We start from the raw sequence: 23,501 nt of genomic DNA, 5'->3' as shown, positions 1-23,501 counted from the left end.
CCCCCCCCCCCCCCCCCCGTCTATCTCCCCCCCACTTTTTTTCCCCATTCTCACTCTCTCTCAAGCACTTCCACAGCAGGAAGAACCCAATTATAGAGATATCAGGTCCATGCTGAAAAAGTGATAGCCTGTGAAATGTCTTCGGCGTCACACAGAGACAATGTTTGTCCTGCCCCAGTGCAAACAGGATGCTGTGTGCAGGAGAGCGGCGCGAGATAAGAGCAGACAACGGCAAGTGGGAAAGACAAAAAAAAATTAAATAATAATAATGGCAACCAACAGAGCAGAGGGCAATATGGACAGATAGGGGGAAAAACAGCTGGAAGACAGATGATATAGAGATGATCTGTTGACCCCAAGACAGGCAGGAGCAGAGTAGTGTTACAGTTACAGTATCACAAGAATAGTGTGATTCTTCAACAGGAAGTAGGAGGGCATGCGCCGCCACCTTAAGGAAACACAATTTGTGCTACAGACATTGTGTTGTCTCTCCTCCTCCTCCTCCTACTCGGAACCATTTCCTGTTGCTTCCTTGCTAGAAAGAAGTTCACAAGGACTTCAATTACCAAGGAAATTAACAGATGATTTGCATCATCATTTGTAGAAGAATATTAAAAAAGGTACACGGCGTTGGCCAATGCCATGGTCTCCGCAACGACACCGGCAACAGGGATTTGTATGATAGGTTTAATCACATGTTATTCTCACACAGAAACAGATTACAGGGGATTATGTCTTGTTTTTTCCCCCCCACTAAGCCAAAGATTATTCTCGCTCTCAGTGGAATTATCCACTGAGCTCACTTTGTCCTTAATGCGGTTCATGTCAAGTGTTAGAAAAATGATCATACTCAACAGGGGGTCCTGTTAATGCTATGAGGTTCTAATTCCACCAATTTAAACTCCGAAATACCGTACCAGTACACTATTTATTTTTGAAAGACACGTTACACTTACAAGACAAAAAACACCCATTAATTATCTTGTTTGATTAAGAGGTATAGTAAGTTGTTTGAACTTTTCCATAGTGATTAACCTCTACTCCTGTCACTTTTTCCGCTGATTTATGGATGTCCAAATATTTGCATGCACTCACACTTTGAGCCTTAACTTGGACACCATACATCACACAAAAACCCATTCAGACATTGCCGTTAATGTAAATATGGGCTGTTACTTCCAGGGGACATGATTGACGTTATTCTCCAATAGCAACAGTACATAGCAGCAATAACCAGCAATGGTTATTCATATCACCGGAATATGGCTTGCACAATATAGCGTTTTTTCTTTTTTAATCGTCATCGCAATGTCAACTGGCGCAATAGACACATTGCAAAAGGCTGCAACTTATCACGATAGACACGCAAAGATCTTGAAAGAAAGCTGCACTTTAAAATGTAACTGTCATTCTTTATTAGTGGTTCCTTTAAACATCCTTTATGAGTTGGGCTCTAAGTAATATCGTTGTTGTGCTATTCAACAGCGTTTTTCACATATGTTCCTCATATTGTGCAGCACCACACTGAAATAAAGGTTTTTATTAGGTTGTGGTTTGCTGGTGCTGTGACATTTGGTCCTTTTTGCTAGCTCTGAAGATTAACTCCAAAAGTCTGTCTTTTGTTGGTGTTGTTGAATCGATCCGAGTATTGGTCTCTGACAGCCGAAGGTACAAACTCCAGAATCAATATCCGAATCAATTTGAGACTTTTAACCTCACACACACACACACACACACACACACACACACACACACACACAGACAAAAAGAAAAACCCAGCTCAAAACCCAGCTCCGTCCTCATTAAGCATTTCTGTGCCGATGCCCTTATAGAGGGGAGGCATGGGAGCGACTTTTCAAAGCTGGAGAAAGTAGAGCAGGCTTTTTATGTTGAATCTGTGACAGCCTAATTCTCTTCCTCTCTTTCTTCCGTTGCTAAATTATACATACGTTTCTAAGCATGTCCTCCTTGCAGATTGAATCCTCCTTTTGAAAGTGGGAGTAAAACCAGTTTTAGCATGTCCCTCAGGAGGTCCTCGGGCCGTCCGAGCACTACGCACCTCGCCAGTTGTTTAAGCTGTACCTGAACTTTTGGAGTTTTGGTCGACAGAATTAATATTGAGCAACTGTGCAGTCATATTGTATTGTAATATGTGTTGTAACATTCAGTAATTGTCAAAAAAAATGTCTCGTCATGGCTTGTTGCGAGGGAAATCCATAGAAGCAAAGGTCAGTATGGCAATAAACATGGTCTTTAAGGCTGATGATTGTAGGATATCTTCAATTAAATAACGGTGACCTTAGGCCATAGCTAATTTGCAAATGCTTTTTGGTCTGGAACCTCGACTTCCAAGCGGCGTTATCGTTGGCATAGACCCCACACATTTGAATAGACACAACTACAACCAATCAGGGCTACAAAATTGGAAGAAAGTGCAACAAAACAGGGTGAAAAAAAATCAGTTTCTGAAACATTTTGGGCGAATAATAAGCGGTACAGTAACAGAATCTTGATTGATATTTGATCAGAACCGTCCAGCTTGACAGGTTGATTTGAGTTTCGTGAGCCTGGTGCGTTGTGTTCTGTAACTAGCTTCGGTGAGCATCCTCTGTCAGTTATCGCCTTTAAAAAAGTGAGATAACCACTGGTTATTGGCACGTAACTGAATGTGATTAGCTTGATTTTTTTTTTTTTAAAACAATATGTTTATTGAGTTTCATTTTAACCAAAACCCAAATGTAGAAAAACAATAGAAACAGAAACCAAACTACAGATTAGACTAAAAATAAAAACACAAATTATATAGAGTAAATACAGACAGAATGACCTTTTACCTTGGTCTGATTCCTTCTTGTAGGACATATTTGGAGCATATACCCAGTCAAACAATGTCACAATCTAATACACACATCTGTCCCGCATGAAACATACTAAATAACTAGAATTCCTCTCATTTGCCAGTATATCACCCACATCATTTTGGTCAAGTAAGTCCAAGAATGCTCCCCAAACTTGTTTGAAGGTATCTCATCTATCCTTAACCATAAATGTCATTCCTTCCATTGTTAGGCAAGAAGACATTTCTCTAAGCCACCAACCAATACTATGCCTATTCACATCTTTCCAAGCAAGAGAAATCAACCGTTTGGATGCATTAAGCCCGTATCTATAAGCGCTTTTTTAAAGTTAGGGTCAGATGGGTATGAATGTGATGAGCATGATAATACATCATAATGAGCTTGCAGATTTGTTATTATAATTAGGGCACTTAGCAGTTTAACCCAGCTGTGATACGTGGGCTCAAAAGAACGCAGTCTACGTGAAGATGGGAATTATTGATCTCGCCTACAAGCGACAACAAGATTGACAAATTCAGCCAGTATCAATAAATGTCAAAAATACATTGAAGGACATGAAATTTCACAGTTCTAACAGCCCAAAACCCAAAAGATATTCAGTTTACAAATGTATCAAACCAGCAAATCCTCACATTGAAGAAGCTGCGACGAGAGAATGGTTCGCGTTTTTCTGATAATCGATAAATGAAAATGGTTGCAAGTGGATTTAATGTCACTTTTCCTCAGAGTGTTAACTCCTGCAGCTTCTTTAATTTCTTCACTGACGTGTGATTGGTTTGGCCCTAGCAGCAAAGCTGTGTGTAGTTTGAGCCTGTTGGGAATTCCCTGCTCCTTGTCACATGATCAAAACTCACTACAGTAGTAGTATTTAGAAAGACTTCATGGTGAGGCCTGCAGTGTTGATTGGAGTCACCTGATGAAGGTCACACTGGTGACCCGAATAAGGAAGACCAAAGGCAGAAATGTGTTGGTCTCCTGATAAGGGGGGGGGGGGGCATGGGCTCAGTTAGTTTGGAGACGGGTTGGGAACCATAGGTTCGTTGGTTTTAGTCCCCATACGGACCAAAGTATGATGGTGGACTGGTTGCTGGAGAGGTGCCTGTTTACCACCTGGGCAAGGTGCTCTTGAGCAAAGCACCAAACCCCCATTTGCTCAGGGTGCCTTTTTATGGGAGGCCCCCCCCCCCCACTCCGGCATCTCCCCATTTAGTGCATGTTTAGCTTCTGAGCATGTGTGTGTAATTCAGGCTTGTGTGTACAAACATTGTAATTTCCCCTTGCAGGATTAATAAAGGATCCGTTATTATTATTAAAGTTTGTGAGTTTTGATCCTTCGAGACTTAAGTGCCTCACAAACCTCGCCAACTGCTGAAATAACTTCTCAAAGTTGACGTGTTTGTGTTCCTCACTTAGAAATAATATGAAGTAAGGCCTCTGTAGTAAAATAATAAATGAGTCGAGCCGCAAAATGAGTTGATACATATTTCTCATGTGACTTTTTAGGAAATCCCCAAAGGTTCCTGGGAAAAGAACCAATAACGTCGACGAAGCTATTTCTGGAAAACACACTGGCAAGATTCTGTGCATCGTAAAAGCAGAATCATAAATCTCTTTTCCTTCAGGTTTAACCGTCAGCACGGCATCTGACACAGGTTTTACATCTTAGATAGAATCCATTTTGAGCTCCAAATGATAAGAAATCCTCAGTTTTCTCAGTGGCTGTCCTACTGATCTATTAATGTGTAGAGCCTGACCGATAAAGGATTTTTAAGGCCGATAACAACACGAATAATTGGTTATTTAAAAATCCGACATGCTGATATATCGACCGATGTATCAGTCGGGCTCTAATAATGTGATGTAGGTATATCTTAGCTTTGTACATCCTCTCATTGTTCCATATTACAAACTGCTTCCCGGCCCGAGTGATAAAGATGTTGTTCTTACAGTGACAGTAACCAGGCCTGTAAAGCGTTTTATTAGATCACTCAACCACTGATCCCATGTTTGATACTTCAGGAAAGTGTCTGGTGCTTGTAAAAGTTGAGCCTTTTTTATTTTCATCCCGGAGAAGTTGCACTCATTCAGACGTGGATGTCTTTTTTCCTACAACCTCAGCCTGTCACTGTTAAAGAACTGTGCTTTACTGCACTTCATCATACGAAGGAAAGACGCAGCTGATAGAGGTGCAATGTCGCCTACAATTAAAATCACATTAGTCCAAAGGCAAATCTATTTACTTTACTGTTTGTTTTATTCAAAGTATATACCACACTTGAAAAGGCATTTAATCCTTTTCTGTGTAGGTCTTGAAAAATGTTGGGAAAGAATGAAATTTCAATGACTTACAAGTTCCATTAGAGTCATTAACTCCCTTAGACCCTGTCCTATTTGGATGTGGTGTACATGGAACTTAATTAATTAATTAATGGAGCGCCGGGAAAAAACTCTGGACACTTAGCGGAGGGTTGTGGACTCTCTGAGGTCCTCTAACTTGCACAGGTGTTTGGTCACTTGTCTTGTTCTGTCTGTGTGTGTGTGTGTGTGTGTGTGTGTCTGTTTTATGTGTGTGTTTTTGTGTGTCTGTTTCTGCATGTTGTATTGTCTCCCTGCCTCCCATTTAAAATATATATATATATATTCTTTTGGTCCTGGGACGCGTTCCTATGTCCCACTGTATTGTTTGTAACGGTTCGTAGAGGTTTATGTTTTTTTAATTAAAAAAAAGAAAAATATTTGATCACAAAAAAACCTTTTCGATGTCTCCTAATGTCAAAGACAGTTTTGCTGTCGCAAAAAAAAAGTAATCTAGATGAAGCTACCAACATAACCTTTGCCTTAAATTCAGAATAAGCACCAAGATATCTAGTAATTTAACTGTAGCAATACACAGTATAGTTCATTTCCATTTTATTTTTCTTCACTATATTCTTGTTTCTCAGGATCAGTTTGAATATGAGGGCTAACCGTGCTCTATGCCAGGACCAGCTAGTCCTGGGTGGGCCCTTTTTGCACTGATTGCAGATATGAAATGCTTCTTATCTCCATGAGTAGTTAATATTTTACTAGGTCTATTAAAGCCAGACAGGATTAAGCCACACCCAAGATCAAGTCATTCAAGAAATCTGGAAAACGGATTGAGTTTGGAAATGCTTGTTCTAGCTTATTCTCTGTGACCACCCCAACAGAAAGTCTTACTGTACTGTTTAAGCCAGGAAACAGATAAATAGTATCTGTCAGTCAGTTGATCATGTGGGGAACAATGGCAGATTTCCCTGTAGCCTTGTTGAATGGTGGAGATTCATCAAGCAGCCTTCAGCTTCGTCACAGGCTCGCATGAACCCGCCTGGGTGTGGAGCAAAAGGAGAAACAGCAGGCCTTCCCAGTATGGATAGCCTTGATCTTCGCTTGATTTGTGACTCATACTGAGTGTGCTGGATCCGGGTGGCTTCCCGAACACCAGACACTCCTTTTGTCTCAGTGGTTGTGTTCTTCTGTCACAAAGAGATGCACGCAGAACAGTTTCAATAGCATACAATACCAATTGGTATGAAATGAAGCAGCGTGAGGAATCATTAACAGGAATTTTGCATGGACTTGATTGCAGTTTTAGTTTACTGCTTTGCAACTGTGAAACCATTAGTTAATCATTAACTTTGTTTGTCATATTTGTCCGATTTTGCTGTGTCATTTCAACGGAACATAGTACAGTTTGGGTATTTAATTTGCCCATTTGATACGTCAAATATGGGTTCATTAAGCGTTAGTAATGAAATCAATCTTTGATCTAAGCCCAATTAATTGCACTGAATTAGGACATGACCGTTTGTTCAGGATTCCTGTGGAAGACTCGTCACTAAAGAGGTATTTGAGTGCAGTACAGTAGCTCTGTGCATCATATTGTTGTAGGGAGATTGCGGCCTGTGTTGAGTAACACATGGCAGAGGTGTGAGTGGGAGAGCTCTCTCAGTTCAGATAGTAGCAAAGCTCTGTCAGTTTCTGGACTCTTAGTGTGTATTACACAATGAATCCACTTTTCAATACTGAATTCTAAGTGATAAGAAACTTCAAGGATGTCCTTGGTTCTTTATCTGCCTTAGAATGCAAACTATGTGGGCGCCCTGGTAGCTCACCTGGTTGAGCGTGCGCCCAATGTACCAAGTCTCTGTCGTACCGCAGTGGCCCGGGTTCAATTCCAACCCACGGCCGTTTGCTGCATGCTATTTCCCCCTTTCCTGTCTACAACTGTCCTATCAATTAAAGGCAAAGAAGCCCCAAACAACTAATCTTAAGAACGAATGCTAACTGTGAATGAAGATGAAGAATTGATCAGAAGACATTTTCCACATGTTGCCTGACCAAGCCTTAAATCTGTACTTGTTGCTGATGCACTGCAGTGTTTCCTTCACTGTTCCGCGTCACCCTCATCAGATACTCTATCTAGAAGGTGTAAAAGCCTTCGAATGGTGTGTGCGTGCTGCCGTCTAATGCAGTGAGAATAAAAGGCTGTGGTTGCTCTGAGTGCTGTCATTTCCTGTTTTCTGATGCAACTTAATCTACACAAATCCCAGCTGATTGTAGATTTGCTTCACTCTAAAGGGGTGGGTGTGCGTACATTACTATGAATACAAGATTTCATGATATGCTTTGTTGTTTATTCCACTGCTGCATTTACCCTGCAGCTACCAGTCTGTTCATGCGGAGTGTATACTCTTTCTGTCAGTTTTCTCTTTTTTTTCCTTCACGCATCCAAAGCACTTTGAGCTACATTGTCAATATGGAATTTTTTTTCTTTTCATTTTACGTAATAGCAGCTTACATGTACTAGAGCCTGGCCGATAAAGGATTTCTAAGGCCGATAAAAATAAGAATATTTGGTTATTTATAAATCCGATATGCCGATATATCGGCCGATATGTACGTATATTTAAAAAAAGAAATCCAGAAACGCGTTACAAAACATTAACAGAATTCCCCTACATTAGTTAGTTTTAGTTATTTATGAGTTTGCACTAAAATAATATGATAATGATTTGTTTTATTGTCACAACAGAACAGAGGAACATCAAAATGTATTTAAGGTCTGATAAATCAAATAAAAACAAACTTCAGATATGAAACTTTGTCCTTTGAACAAATACACATTAACAAAAAAAATCATTGGGGACGTTGTAGAACGCCCTCTGGTGGACAGACTATGCAACACCAACACTCATAACATGGTTGACAGTCCGTTTTTATTTTTTTAAATGCGATGAATGAATATTTATATGACTTACAATTTCCATTAGAGTCATTAACACTTGCCATACACATTTAAAGAAACTTTTTATCAAAAGCCAATACCGATATATCGGGAAATGCCTAATATCGGCCGATAATATCGTCCCGTTGATATATCGGTCGGGCTCTAACACGTCTCCACAACAATTTCTGTCGGTGCTATCACACATAAAACAACAGTGTCCATTCTTAGAACTTCAAACTCTGAACTCATCCTGGCATGCACAAGCACTAGAGAGCGCGCAAACACACACACACACACACACACACACACACACACACACACACACACACACACACACACACACACACACAAGATAATAATCAGTTGAACATAAAAGAAACCCTAAACAGAAGCTTAAACAGACTTTATATGGGCCTAAGTTGGGGATACTTACTAGATCAAAAATAACATGAGAGAAAACTTGTAACCACAGTGAGGTAGCAGTCGCTGTCAGATTTTATTTGTTGCTAAATGCTGAAAAACAGCTGCTAATGCTAGAAAGTGAAGTTGCTCTATTATCCTTAAGTAGCGAGAGAGGAAAACATCAGATCTGCGTGGACTGATGAAGAGACAGTAATCTTACTTAAATTGCTGCATGAAACAAAAACGAATGGGCCACGGGGGTTTCATTAGATGATGCGACTGCATCCTCCTCCACACCTCCGTACGTCATCCTCTAGGAGGATGAAGACATCTCCCAGGAGCTTGCCCAGGTCTAATTCAGTGTTTGTCAGAGTGGGCCTGCTCTAATTAATCCCATAATGAGCTTCTTTGATACGGAGTTACATGAAACACTAAGGGGACACGTCTCCATGTCATCAAGCCTCCGCCGAATAACTGTGAAGGAGAGGACTTCGGCAACAACAACCTGTTGGAAGGACACAGGGCCAGCTAATCGACATGATTCTTCCGCTGCTCCCCTCTCCTCTCTCAGATCTTCTCCCTCCGTCAATGGCCTCCATCTAGGCGGGGTATTTTTTGGTCCACTGCCTGCTCCCCTGAAAGCTAACAACCTCCTTTCGAACAGTCTGTCAACACACACACACCAGAGCTGGGCAATATCAAGAAAATCAAACATCACGATATTTTGGACCAAAAACATTGATGTCAATATTGCAGGGTTGACTTTTGGTGCTGTCACAATCAATGAGATTTTTGATAAAAAATCCTCAGTAATGTGGATATAATGACTAAGTGGGTAGAGGCAAATAACAGAACAGCTAGACCAGTCTGGTAAGTTCAGAAACCTACATCACGCAGCCTTTAAAACCAGAAAAAGACAACACCTGCGTCATATATCACTATTTTACGATATCCAGAGTTTAAGACGATATCTGTTCTAATAAATTGATAATCTATATGTTTCCTAGCCCTAACACACACAGACAATGCATACGTGTCCCATGCCCACCTCCACAGCTGTATTAACCTTCTTTATCTAGATACAAGGAAATAAAATCTTGTTATTAACAGATGATGACTATGTTCAGTTGAGCTAGGAACAATATCAAAGCATTGACAATCTCTTTGTTTTTGTGAGCTGTGGTTGTTTGGAGAAGCATTCCAAGCCTTCCTACCTTAAAAAAGGCTATCAGTGATTTATGAGCCAAAAGCGACCATATTTGGACAAGAGGGTGGAGCTGGCGAGGTTAGCGGCTAAGCCAGTGTAGTGTGCAAGATGCTGGAATCAGAGAATTCTTATGTATGATTAATATAATTGCTGACAACTAATCATTTAATTTGATGGAATTTTTTACTGCTCTAGGCAGTAGAAGATTTGAAAGTAGCGTTTGTGACCATAAACCTTTTAGGAAAACGTGTACTTAAGTAATAAATCAAGTGAAAAATGGGCTAATGTAATTTCCCCATAGGTGTGCATACAATCAGACTTCTATTTCGAGCCAGTGGAGTTGCCTTGATTGGTATGGCTGTATGGGCTACAGTATAATGCGTGTATATTACAAATCATGGGCGGCTCCTTTTAATCCTAACAGAAATGCAATATTCATTAGATTTTACACACACATGCTTGGATGTTGTCCTCCTTGTTGCTCTGTTTTGTGTAGTAATGAGAAATCCGAAATGTTCTTCATCATCCCACATCATTCAAACAGTGTCAGCCATTCCAGATGAAAGCGTCGTCAACCTTGTGCTATTGATCATGTTACTGTACATGTTAAGAAGATCTAACACATGAGCAAAAGGTTGTTTTCATTTTCATGTTTTTAATTTGCTTTAAATTGAAGTTTGAATGTCGGAGACAGAGATGTTAAAGACAACCACTACAGACCACAATATAAGTTGTACCTCAAATTTGGCTTGGTATTAGTGCCAGGTGTAACCAAGCAACCGTTGCTTTTTCAAGACACCTCATGTCCAATCTCTTCTATTCAATTATGGAGGTTGCCGGCTGCAGAGCAAAGACTTTTTTTTTAACCATATTTCTCTGCTCGGAGAAAGTGAGAGCTTGGCAAGCTTGCTTGGAATTGGATAAAAAGCAAAATTTCTTAGAAGGATGAAGCTAAATAACAGCCAGCTGAGAAGGGAGGACGGACAAACTTACAGTTTAAACTTACAAAAAACTTGATTTATGTAGGTATTGTGAGTTTTCTTTTTTGCGATGATTGTTAAAATCGATTATCTTCCTCAGAATCGAAATTTGTATAGATTTTTTTTTTTTACCACCGCCGACTACATCATATCTCTTTCCAGCAAAGAAAAGGGCAAAAGCAGAAAATCTGTTATGTAGGCTACTTCTTTAAAATGAATTGATATAAATAACTGACTGACACGTGATGTGCATTTTTTTTTAGAAAAGTTATTTTTTAGAAATGTCTCATTAAATACTGTCTCTAGAAGTGTATTGTTCAACTTTTGTTTCTGTTAAGGAAGGAATAGAAAATCCCAATACTCAATACTATTGAATCACACTACTTCTAGAATCGCAATGGCTGACAATCGCAATACAAATCGAATCGGAAGCCATGTATCGTGAAAGAATCAAATCGGGACAAAGGCATATCGTCCCAGCCCTACAGCACTAACTTATGAAAATATTTCAGTTGAAATTAAGGCCAGGAAGAATCGGCGTGATGAAGTCTTGGAGTTTGAGGAGATGGTGGAGGAGGAAAACGACCATGTTGGGTCCATATGTTCTCAGCAGATCGCTACAGGGGGTCTTTAACAGGACGGGCCTAGATATAATGTCGCTACCAGCCTCAGTTTAAACGGCCTGCTGGGACTCCAATGGGATGAGGAATGCTGCCACTCTGTTAGCCAAAGAAGGCCCATTAGGGGAAGACCTGTTTGGGCACTCTGCGCTCTGTGGCAGCTTTAAGGTTGTGACGTCTGTTCAACTCGTAGAACTTCATGTTACTGTTTTGGTCCAGCAAAACCCCTTTCCCAGTGGACAAAAACCCCACTAACATCTAGGGGTGGGGGAATAAACCGATACAGCATCGCGTCGCGGTACTTTCTGTGGCAATACTGTATCAAGACACATAAGCCAAGTATCGATTCGTTTCCCTTTTGAAATTGAGAAAAATTTGAAGATGGAAAAAAGGTAAGGAATTACAATTGCAATAGGTTTAAAATCGCAATTATATTGTGTTGTGACATAAGTATTGTGATGATATCATATTGTGAGTCTTCTGGTGATACCCACCCCACTAACCTCTGGATTTTGTCTTGTAGTAGTAAGGGTTACAATTAGCTGTCACTCGCGGGAACATGACTGCAGTAGTCACATGTAATTCTCGGCTTTATCTCCGAGTGGTGAAAACACGACACCCGGGTCGACACGCTAATCAGCCACAAATTTAGTCTATCTACTCTGCATTCATACATCGTTCCAAATTAGTCGTCACCTTGTTTGAGAGAAGGACTGAATAAGTAACAGAAATGAATAGGTAACCACCGAGATGTGTCACTGGCCTCCCTACTAACACTGTTTTCTGGCACACACCAGGACACACTAGAAAAATAAAACAGAAAGGCATACTCATCTATTGCCAATTGGAAAGGAGTTTAGCACCTACTTTAAGCAGGTTTTTCCCATTTAAAAGAAAAAAAACTGCATATACACGCTAATTTGGGTGGGAAAAGGTGTATTATGCCAAGAAAGAGATTGGTCACTCCTGTACACTTTGCAGGAGTCCTGACTAAATGTGGATGACATTCCCAGTGTATAATGGTTAACTTGCAAGAATAATCTAAGTAACTAAGGCAACTTCTCAAAACGTTTGCACACAAATTTTTATCACAACACCTGTTGACCAAGAGGCCACCACACTTTCCACTGGAATTTAATGTTAGCAAATGGGGGCAATTTACAGAGTCCTAATACGAGAAAAGAGCATGTTATTTTCTGTTGTAGCCTCGCTTTGTGGTTCAGGTTAGAGGCAGGTGACTGAAATCACACATATGTGTGGTGGTGATAGTCATACAGATGCAAACACACACACACACACACAAACACACACACACACACACACACACATCACTGTCGGTACATTTCAACGGAAAATGTATTTTGCTGAATCATATGGTTAGGGTTGGGGTTAGGGTTATACAGAATACTTTTTTTAACTATGGTCTCGTTGATTCTAAGATCGGTGAAAGTGTGTAACGTAACATGGAGTGTAAGGGCTCCTCCCTCCCTCCTCCATCCCTCACATCTGCAACCAAGATGGCTGCGCCCGCAACGGCAACCTCGACGACTCATAGCAGATCTCCACAAACCAATAGGTGGCGTCACACATGCGCTGTCCATACACATTCTATGTGTAGAAAGTTGTTACAATAAAAATGGTTCACAGCAAAATCTATTACCTCCACTACACTGGACAGTATGTATTTCATGTATCATATATTCTTTTTCCTAAACTTAACTCGTTTCGGTGCCTGAACCTAACTGTCGACCCCCTGCATGTTGCTCACTTTTTCTGGCTAAACTCCACCACCATGGCCCCTGAAAGGACCGCCATCTGGTGCCTGTAGCCGGCCCTCAGTCACCTATTAGCGGCTAAACACATCTACCATTTGCTTCTTTTGCACTGTTCACATTATAGAGCTTTACTTAGTTTTAAATACTTCTATTTTAAGTACATACTATTTGGTCTATTGATCACTTTAAGGGGAATACATTTTGTCCAAAGCAGAGGCAGGGATAAAGGTATAGACAAGAAAATCACACCCTGGGGGTAAAGGAAAACATGTTTGGATGAACAGACCCAAAAAGTGAGTGAAACTTTGATATTTTGAAATGTCAGTCCAAAGTCATTCACACTGTAGAATTTCAACTCTACTCAGTGTGATGCCACATTTTGGCAAGCATGCCCAGCTACAGTGCTTTGCATTTTATTTGTTAAATTCAAAGTTTGGGCATTTGCAGTCAGCAAATATCTTGTCACAAGATAGTCATACCTACACTCAGCACCCAAACACAGTGTGTTGACGTTGCTTTTGTTTGTTTTTTAGAAAGCCTACAGCCTGTTGGGTAAATCCACAAGCAGTGTTAAACAAATTTGACGCTTACTCTTTTCCACAAAAATCCCAAGCAGAGTCTCCAAGTTCCCCACGCTGTCTCAAAAGTAGGCCATCGAAAACAGAAGCATGGGCAAAGTAGAGAGAGGAGGTGGAGAGAGTTAAGCGAGTGAAAGTGGCAGTGGAGGAAGAGGAGGTGTACGTGGAGGAGAGGCTGGGGAGGCTTTGGGTTTATTTTTACCTTTCTGCCAGTATAGCCCCCCTTTCTAATTAACTGCAAATTACCTTATGATGAGCTGAGGGTGGGTGGCAAAGTCCCGCGGCTAAAAATATAGACTCGGGTCACATTTCCTTGCCTTTCCGCTATTAGACTTTTTTCTCCGGGGCCCAGGCCTCCGAGGGCCCACCAGTCCTCCTCTGAGCCAGCATGGCAGGGTCAACATCTGTTCCCTAGAACCAACACATCCGAGATGGGTCTATATCTGAGCACTTTGCGGGGTTTCAACACGGGCAAGCTGCTGACTCTGTTCTCTTTTCCACTCTCTTCTCCCCGTGGAGTTGATCTGGGACACATAGTCCCCCAGATGAGATCCTTAAAGGCTTGTTTGTAAAACTGTCAACAGTATAGTGTTATTGCCTCATTTTCGTGGACATCCGTGCCGTCAAATTGGTGTCTGCTACTTTGTTTCAGGCATCCACTTGCAACCTTGAAGGGAGATTTTCTTGAGGTCAAATTCATTTGCCCTCGCACCCTGTGAGTGTCTGTGTGATCTGACTGTGATGCATAGGAAAGCTTTGAAATTATGAGCGCAGCTAACAGTGGTCCTGGGGGCGAGACAACCAATGGAAAGAGCTAAAGATATCCGCGTGATTCGTCACGGGCTAATATTTGGATGGAACTGTCACTGGGATCCCACACTTCAGAGGATAAAGGTCTATCCTTGAGACACTACACAGAAACATACTTTAAATGTGGATTTGGGGCACTATTTGCCAATAAGCCATTGACTTAAATGCACCTCCAAAACTGTAAAACAGCATCTTGCACCTATCAGTCTGACCTGTCAGTGTACACAGCTGACTGTCTGTGGCCCTATAGTTCCAGGAGGGTCAGGTGGTAGCTCTGGTTTGAATCTTTCTGTTCCTCTGTCTCGGTCTTGCTCTCTTTTTCTCTTCCTCCATCCATGTGACTAATGACAAGGTCCAGTGCTTATGTCCTTATATAGACCTTTGCTCTGTCTGATCTGAGTCTGGGACGAGGGTACACACACACACACACACACACACACAGTAAGTCTTTAGACATTTAGGTGCCCCTGGAAATGTCAAGGTATATCAGGCATAATATTCTTAATTAATGTGTAGAGTGCAGATCTGTCTATTTTAACTCCTGTATTTTGCACAGGGATCATTTGCAACGTATGCCTTTTTTTTTCTACATCACATTTCTGCCATAAATTGTTAGTAAGTCAACTTAAAGCGGGGACACACATTAAGCCCGTTATGAATATGAAATAGGCGGGACAACTGATAGGACACAGTTGAATCTGATCTGGGTCAGTTGGTGTTGACAGTTGGCAGATATAATGATATACGTGTAGTCAATGATATGTTAAAATTCTAATCTTACGTCTTACGTAATTCTCATGAAGATTTTTTGAACCAGCGGCTGATGAGAATAACTTGTCCCAAGGGACACAAACCGATAAACATCTTAACCCTTAAAGATAATTTTTCGGGGCTTTTCCCTTTTATGCAATAGTGACAGTGGATAGACAGGAAAGGGGGGGGGGATGTTTGAGCATTTACAGCACAAATTGCATTGCATATAAACAGTGCAAGCTTCCAGTTACCGTCGACGTTAGTTATGGTACTAGAATAATCAACAGCATTCTCGTTGGATTGGGGGGGGGGGGTTGCCTAACCCTGGAACTCCAGTTGCTACCGACCAGTGGTTCAGTGTGTTGTCTCATGTTGTTACTCATAATCCTTAGTGACTGTCAGAGACTAAAATAGGCAGTTGGTGGAGACAGTATTTAGTGTAATTGTCTTCAGGTTTTTCCCAGCTTTAGATGAGAACAGCCTTAGATTTGGGGTCTGTGATTTCATCCTTACTAGGGATGTAATTAAGATTAATTTATTTTTTCTAAACGATAGCCGACTCATCATTAAAGGAGAATTCCGGTTGATTTCAACATGTAGCTCTGATTTTTTTAAATATCTTTTCTGCAAATCTGACTGAAGTAGAAGTGACAGAAAGGCATAAAAGTTGTGTTAATCCATACCTTCACACTGGTCGACTGTCACAACTTTTATGCCTTTCTGTCACATTTACTGCCGTCAAATTCACTGTGTGTTCACTTGGAAGGAATACCTGCACATAGCTAGGCACTGGTAATGACGTCTTGAACATGTTAAGAGGCTAAAATCACATTTAAAACTTGCCCTGTTTAAGCCTGTAGAGTGCTAACTCTAGCAGGAGGATAACTCGGTGTAGGCAGCACCGATTGTTGTCATTTGTCTTGCTACTGACAGCAATGCACGTTTTAAAAAAACAAAAAAAAACAGAGCTACATGTTGAAATTGACCGTAATTCTCCTTTAATCATTCACCCTTAACCAACAAGCAGGACGTACTGTCCGTGCAGACTTGCAGTCCTGTTCCCTGTGTGTAGCCACGATGTTGTGTGCATTGTCGTAGACACATGCAGCCTATGTCGTGGTACTGCTTCCGCGTCTCCACTGCAAAACACCTTTTTAAAATAACTTGAAAAAGTCAAATCAATGATATTGTTTTTAACTGATTAATTATATTAATCGGTCAATAATTATGTCTGTTAACGGTTCGTCCTCAACAAACTGCAGTAGGAAATGTTGGGCAAAGACACTGGTCTGCAATTCATTTTGGTCATCTAGGGAGATGTATACACTGAGGCTTCATATCATTTTTATCCGAAGAGGTGATTGTGATCCTAAAAACTCTCACGCTTGGCCAGAGTTCTCACACTTATTTTGATTTAGTGTCCTATTTAAAGTAAAACCTGTCAATCTGCATGTTTATAATGTGTGTTGCTCAAGATAAAGTCACATTTGTAAGTCATATTTAGGATATTTAGGATTTTTTTAGGCCGATACCGATATGAATATTTGGTTATTTAAAAATCCAATATGCAGATATATCGGCAGAAAAAAATCCAGAAATGCATTAATAAATATAAACAGATTTCCCTAACATTAGTTATTTGTAGTAATTTATAAATTCTCACTTAAATATGATAAAGATATGATAAAGATTTATTTTATTGTCACAACAGAACAGAGAAACATCAAAATGTATTTAAGTTCTGATAAATAAAATATAAAAAAATATAAACCTAAGATGGACGGGATAAACAGGGATGTAGTAGAATGTCCTCTGGTGATATCATGGTTGACTCTCCGTTTTTTATTTTTTTTATTTTTTTTGTTTAAATATTTATCAGAATGATGTATTTGTCATTATAAATGATTCTGATGAATGGATTTTTTAAATTTTTTAAATCAGCCATTATAAATGCCAATACCGATATATCGGGGAAATGCCTAATATTGGCCGCCGATAAATCGGTCGGGCTTTCTTGATATTTAATCATTTAGATTGTTTTGTCAAATAAGTGAAATGTTTTGATGAGGTATTTGGAGGGCTTTGTGCCCTGATGCCATCCAAGATACTGTACCTACTTCTGTAATAATTCAGGGCTTTGTTTCAGATACCCACAGAGCCTGCAGATCCCTGGTATATTGTTATTATAGACTAGTTCTATTAGGACAAACTCTTCAACACACACAAGCACACACACACACACACACACACACACACACACACACACACACACACACACGTACGCAGAGCTGTTCATCAGACCTAGTTATCGACATAGGGAGATCTCTCCTTAAATGGTAGACTCCCCAGGGCCGTGCCTCTATTTCCACTGCACAAACCAAATGGAGAGAGAGAGAGAAAGAGAGAGAGAGAGAGAGAGATTCAACCTACCCTTTGAGGGACATGCACATAATTTGTTTAGTATCTACAATTATATCATAAGTTTCCTGTTTACTGTATTATTATATCTGATGTATTTACTCATTGTTGTTGTTTATATGTATGTTTGCTCTAATGCTTTGGCAACACACATGTATTTTCTGTCATGCCAATAAAGCAACATGAAATCGAAATTGAGGGAGAGGGAGAGAGAGAGGGCTTGTCGATGCCCTGTAGAACATGATTCGTGACCGTGAGAGAAAGACGTCTGGCATTTAAGTTAAAACACACCCTTGGATCTGATGATGTTGCCAGAAAATAATCTTAATTATGTCACTAACATCTCGCCTTTCTTCTCTTTCCAGCCTGACAATCTACAGAAAACGTGGCTCAGGGAGTTTTACCAGGTAAGTGATACAGTGCCCAGCCTCAAATATGTCAGGACTGTAGTCCAACAAGCAACTTATTCCTGCTTGGGCTCTTTCCACTGAATCACAGACACCTAGCCTGCTGATCTCATGATGCCCCACATGACCAGTTCACTGCTCCTGTCCAACCTGTGGACTCCTAGAGTCTTTAACGCTGTGTCCTGCAGTTCTAATTGGACAGGAATGCTTTATGATCTGACCAAAGAGAGTGACGTCTTAGCTTCTGTCTGCAGATATGCATCAGTGTGTGTTTATTATTCTATAAATAGTTATCGCTAATGAGATGCCAGTAATACATTGAACAATTATTGTTGAATTGAATATGACAGATTGTAATTCATTGGGCATTGAAATATTATTTCTAAATGTTGTTTTCTGAACACACACATTGAGACCATAAGGACCACTGGTCCTTGTAGTCAATCCAGACGTAAAGCGCAGTTTTTTATACAATTTTATGCTATAGCTTTTTACCATTACATAATATGTAATCAGATTTGTAGCCTACATATTTCAACTTCATCCTTACCTGATTTGGTACATTAGTAGGACAGTGCATGTACTATATACGCCCAGTGTTTCTGTAGCTGTTGTCACGGGACCGTGAGTCTAGTCCACATGACCTTTTTCAGCTGGAGCTCTGTAGATTAAGTGGAGTGAAGGCATGTGCTTCCTACAGCTACAACACACTTTTTCTTCACGAAGAGAAAATCAAAATCTAGTTATAACCTGCTTACGTTTTGATCAAGTACGATGTAATTCTTAACAAAAGTGAATGCGTTTTTGAACAGTTCTTGTTTGGGAGTCTTAAAAAAAGAAAGAAAGACTAGCAAGACTGATCTTGTGTTCAGCCGCTGTGATCTTATTCACCTTATTTTCACCCCTCTAAATGCAATTCTTTTTTTTTTTTAAGAGAGCAAAAGCTCAAGCTCAGTCATGTTTCATATCTTACCTTTTCATCTACATAGGAACCCCTGACTAACCACAACTCTTTCCACTGGGGTAAGGGAAGTGAGGCTGCTAGAACTTCAACTGCTGTCTGAAAGTGCCAGACAGACAGCAGAGAGATGGAGCAAAGACTGATACATTTAGCCATAATAACTTACATTTTTTTACATAAACCTGGTGGGGTTGTGTTGAATTTCAGTACAAATACATTCTGCAAGATGTTTTTTAAGTGCCACTATCACAGGGCTTATTTATGCAGTAATTGAATCACACTCGTGAATGCGTGTACAATCAAAATTCACAATAATGTGAAGTATTGGTTCTGATACTGGTAGTACTGCACATTGAAATAGCCTTCTGGCTGACAGTCTGGACATTTGTGACCCCCACAACTGGACCCCTTAAGGAAAGTCAGCTAATGCTATCTAGCAACACTCCTTTGTGTAACTTAGGATGCACACAACACGTGAAGGGGAGCTTATTTTGCAGAATTCAAATAACATGGAAAAAAGGAGCATCATGTGGGACTTCAAGTGGAGGCTAGTTAGTCTAATGCCTGTTTCCTGCTTGTTGTGGGCGGCGCGTTGTTGACGCCAGTGAACGTCTGATTACTAATACTGATTGGGGTCAAAACGTCTGCAAGAATTGACCCCCGCTCTTCTGTAGTCTTGCTCTGTGGTTGTACCGTAGACTACACTACTGTTTGATTTGCTTGCTAGAGGGCGCCCGGATAGCTCAGTTGGTAGAGCGGGTGCCCATATATAGAGGTTTACTCCTCGACGCAGCGGGCCCAGGTTCAACTCCGACCTGCAACCCTTTGCTGCATGTCATTCTCCCCTTTCATTTTTTTCTGCTGTCCTGTTGAATAAACCTAAAATGCCTCAAAAAACTATCTTAAAAAAAATAGCTTACTAGATTCCACCTTCTGAGTGTGACGTAAACATGACATTGAGAGGGGTCCTCCGACATGTTGAATCTCATAAAGAGACAGATGTATTTAATTACTAACTAAAGCCAATGATATGTGTATATAGGGTTTTTAGGCTACAGGACTATAACAAGGCTGCCCAACTTAGGGCCCCGGGGACCAAGTTTAGACTGGGCTCCCTTTGCTTTGGCCACTCTGGCATTTGACAAACTCATGCTTTTATTCCTATTTAGAAAGGGCTGTAAAATCCTAACCATAATGACAACAAAACGTACATTTTGTGCAGCTAAAAAGTAATTAATTGTGAGATTTACGGCAATGTAAAACACAGTGCTTGTAAACTTTCCTATTCAATTAAATGCGCAAGTTTTATTTGCAAAGAATTACAAGGATTACGTAATTATTTAACATTAACATTTATTTGTGGCCCATGCCTTTCATATGAATTTGGACGCCTCTGTTAACAACGTTGACCCCCAAAATGTCAGTAAACAAATGTATGCTCTTTGGAAAATTAAAAAGAATCTTCTTAAAAGCAACAGCGTTATTAAATATGATGTTTTCTTACACAGAAAATGAGAATAACTCTAATTTCAGTCCACCAATGTCACTTTACTAGTCAAAGTCAAATGTGGCAGCTCTTGGAAAATGAACGGACAGAATGACACAAAAGGAAAGTCAGATAGAAACTCTGAAAGAAGAAGATAGATAATGAAAGACACCCAAGGAGAAACAGTGATGTAGAAAGAGAAGAAGACACACCGATTGAAATTAGCTGCACCTCCAAATGAATCAGCGAGGACAGCCGGAATGGAGCCATTCTTTTGCAATACTCAACACTGCTGTCATGTTAAATAGCCCAGTATTGATTTGTGTTTCAGTGATAGTAGCGTGTAAGTGCCAACCAAGAGGCGTTAGAGCCAGGGAAGTCTGTAGCATGAGGATGTATCGCCAATGCGTGGATATACAGCAAGACAGGCCCAACAGGAGGAGGATCCTACTTGGATAGCGTCCATATGCACACAGCGTAGTGGACTACCCCAAGATGTAGTGACAAGTGACGTAAAGGGGTTTAGTAATACATTGGGCAGTGTGAAGAGAGCCATGTAAGGTCTGAAGAAGGCTCATTTTCACTCCAAAACAACAGTAATAACTAAGTAGTAGTGGTGTTAATTTTGTCAGACGAGACGATGACGAGACGGCACCAAAGTCCACTGACTAAGACAAAATTAACATTCATTATTCTTGACGGAAAAAGACGAGACTAAAATGTTTTGCACAAAATGAAAACTAAGATAAAATCGCTCTCATTTATGTGTATTGTCTCTACTTTTTCATCATGAGAAAGAACCAGTGCTGTGGCCGTTTGGAGCGTTCAATCAGGCGCGGAAACACTATTTAACTAAAATAATTATCAGAAATACAAAAATATTTAAAAAAGACTGAAATATTTTGACTAAAACTTGACTAAGATACCTTGAGTTCTCTTTTGAGTAAAACTAGACAAAAATGACGAGACCGAGACTTATAGTCGACTAAAACTTGACTAACAAAAAACATGTGAATGACTAAATATGACTCAAACTAATAAGGATATTCGGCACAAGACTAAATTAAAATAGGTGACAAAATTAACACTACTGTGTAGTAAGGTTGCACAATATATAGTTTTCATCCCGATACCAACTCGCGCAATACACACATTGCGAAAGACTGCGACATTTCGCGAAAGGCACTGAGCTCTTTGATTGTGAAATGTTAGTAGAAAACTGCCTCCAGTTACTTGACATGTTTTTTAGTGGTGCCTTTAAAATTCAATAGGATGTTCACGTTGTTGGAAATGACTTCCTTGCATTTGTTTTAAAGTCAACAATCAGTTTGTTGTATTTTCTTTTGTACTCACTGCAGTGAAATGCTCTATCTGTAATGGATTGCCTCATCGTGGACGTTGTCATATAAACTGAATACGTATCATACTCATGTGATGCAAGATAATTAGTGCATGATTAGATTTCCTGGTAGAGTAATAACTTTCCGTCCACTCCAATCAACAGCGGTCATGTTACTAGCTGAAACATGAAACTTGCCACACGACTGATAGATTAAATGCAGTGGGATTTAAAGGCAACCAAATTCTTCATTCCACATTGGAATGTCCTGAAAGTGGTTTCCTACTCGTTTCTGCTCCCAGTCTTGTAATACTGTCTATCCAGCTCCTACTGAGTCCCAATCCAGTAGAAAGATTTCACTACACAGGGCATCTATAAAGCCTTATCTAAATTTGAATTGCTTACATTTTGTTGTAATAATAATACTACAGGCATCATTTTTTAAAAGTTAAAGTTTAAAGTTTAAAACCCCCTTTGGACATATTTGAGCAAACAGTGTCTTAGCTTTGAGCTACTTGGTGGCTATGTCTACCCCTGAGGTCTACCTCTGACACACTTCCCACTTCCCACTACTGACAAGAGAACGTCATGACCATGTGTAGTCTTCAAATATTGATGGTTCTTAGCCAAATAGTGTTGGTTAAGAACCATTAGTAACGTAAACTCCTGTACTTACAATTTACATCATTCCAGACTCAGTATTCAGGAGGACCTAGTCTATATCCTCAACGTTCCACTTCCGGGATTGCTCCAGTGTAAAAAAAGCCCAAAAAATTCCGCCGGATGCATGTATTTTTCGCAGTGGACAATTGTGCCCTGGGTTATTAGCATTTCTTTAAACCAATCAAGTTTTCTCCCATCCCCGGAATGCTATGTGGACTAGCCAGACCGTCCTGCAAAATAGCGTCAGGAAGGAACTTGTTTTGGTGGAACATGTGTACGTTCAAAGTCCATTTTTGTCATGTAGAAAACTCAGATTGGACAGATAGTCTAGCTAGCTGTCTGGATTTACCCTGCAGAGATCTGAGGAGCAGTTAACCAGAGTCCTCAGAAATCCACTGGAGGTTCTAATTCAAACACGGAAGGTAATGGACATCGGTGAAAAGACATGCATCCGGGGAAAGTTCCTGTAGCAATCCCCGGAAGTGGAACGTCGTTACTATAGACTACATCAATAGAGCCTCAATTGGCTCTGGTAGTGATCTTTACAACTGGTTTTGGACATTCCTATTGTCCAGTTCTAGTAGTTTCTATTTTTGCTCTAACACCAACTAATTAAATCTATTAAAATCGTCTTTTTATGCCAAGCTAATTTCACATAATCTGAGACTGCACAGCTAGTTACAGAAGTAGGAAATACACATGAAGAAACATCTACTCAGCTGCATGATTTTTTTGCCTTTGTCAACTTCGCCTTACTCTTTCTTGTAATTATTTCTTTCACCAGCGTGCCAAAACATGTAAGAAGGTTTTGTTTAGTGTGTGTGAGTGTGAGTGTGTGCGTGTGCGGAATCTTGTCCTGGTTACGTATTTTGAGGAATTCTGTTTGCATTGTGCGGAAGGCTTGCGCAGAAGGTATCATATTTTCTTATGTGTGTGTAGTGAGAGAGAGAGAGAGAGAGAGAGAGAGAGAGAGAGAGAGAGAGAGAGAGAGAGAGA

At 40.2% G+C, this 23,501-nt stretch overlaps 1 protein-coding gene and 2 long non-coding RNA genes across 4 annotated transcripts in view; 1 reads left to right on the top strand and 2 right to left on the bottom strand.

Annotated features, from left to right (window-relative positions):
• Positions 1-23,501, top strand: part of LOC117960395 (inositol polyphosphate-5-phosphatase A) — a 151,008-nt gene that overhangs the window by 26,308 nt on the left and 101,199 nt on the right. For both annotated transcript variants that reach the window (XM_034898273.1, XM_034898274.1), the window contains exon 2: positions 18,015-18,056. In XM_034898273.1, the coding sequence (XP_034754164.1) occupies positions 18,015-18,056 (42 nt within the window). The remainder of the gene's footprint in view (positions 1-18,014; positions 18,057-23,501) is intronic.
• Positions 6,983-23,501, bottom strand: part of LOC117960397 — an 18,001-nt gene continuing 1,482 nt past the window's right edge. The window contains exon 3 of the long non-coding RNA XR_004660139.1: positions 6,983-7,093. This is a non-coding gene — a long non-coding RNA (uncharacterized LOC117960397). The remainder of the gene's footprint in view (positions 7,094-23,501) is intronic.
• On the bottom strand, positions 9,063-12,917 carry LOC117960396. Its single transcript, XR_004660138.1, has 3 exons — positions 12,862-12,917; positions 12,116-12,118; positions 9,063-9,074 (listed from the first exon to the last, which is right to left on the bottom strand). It is a non-coding gene; the product is annotated as an uncharacterized LOC117960396 (long non-coding RNA).

Source organism: Etheostoma cragini, chromosome 17 (genome assembly GCF_013103735.1).
Source record: "Etheostoma cragini isolate CJK2018 chromosome 17, CSU_Ecrag_1.0, whole genome shotgun sequence".
NCBI lineage: Eukaryota > Metazoa > Chordata > Actinopteri > Perciformes > Percidae > Etheostoma > Etheostoma cragini.
This window is presented reverse-complemented; position numbering and strand designations above follow the sequence as displayed.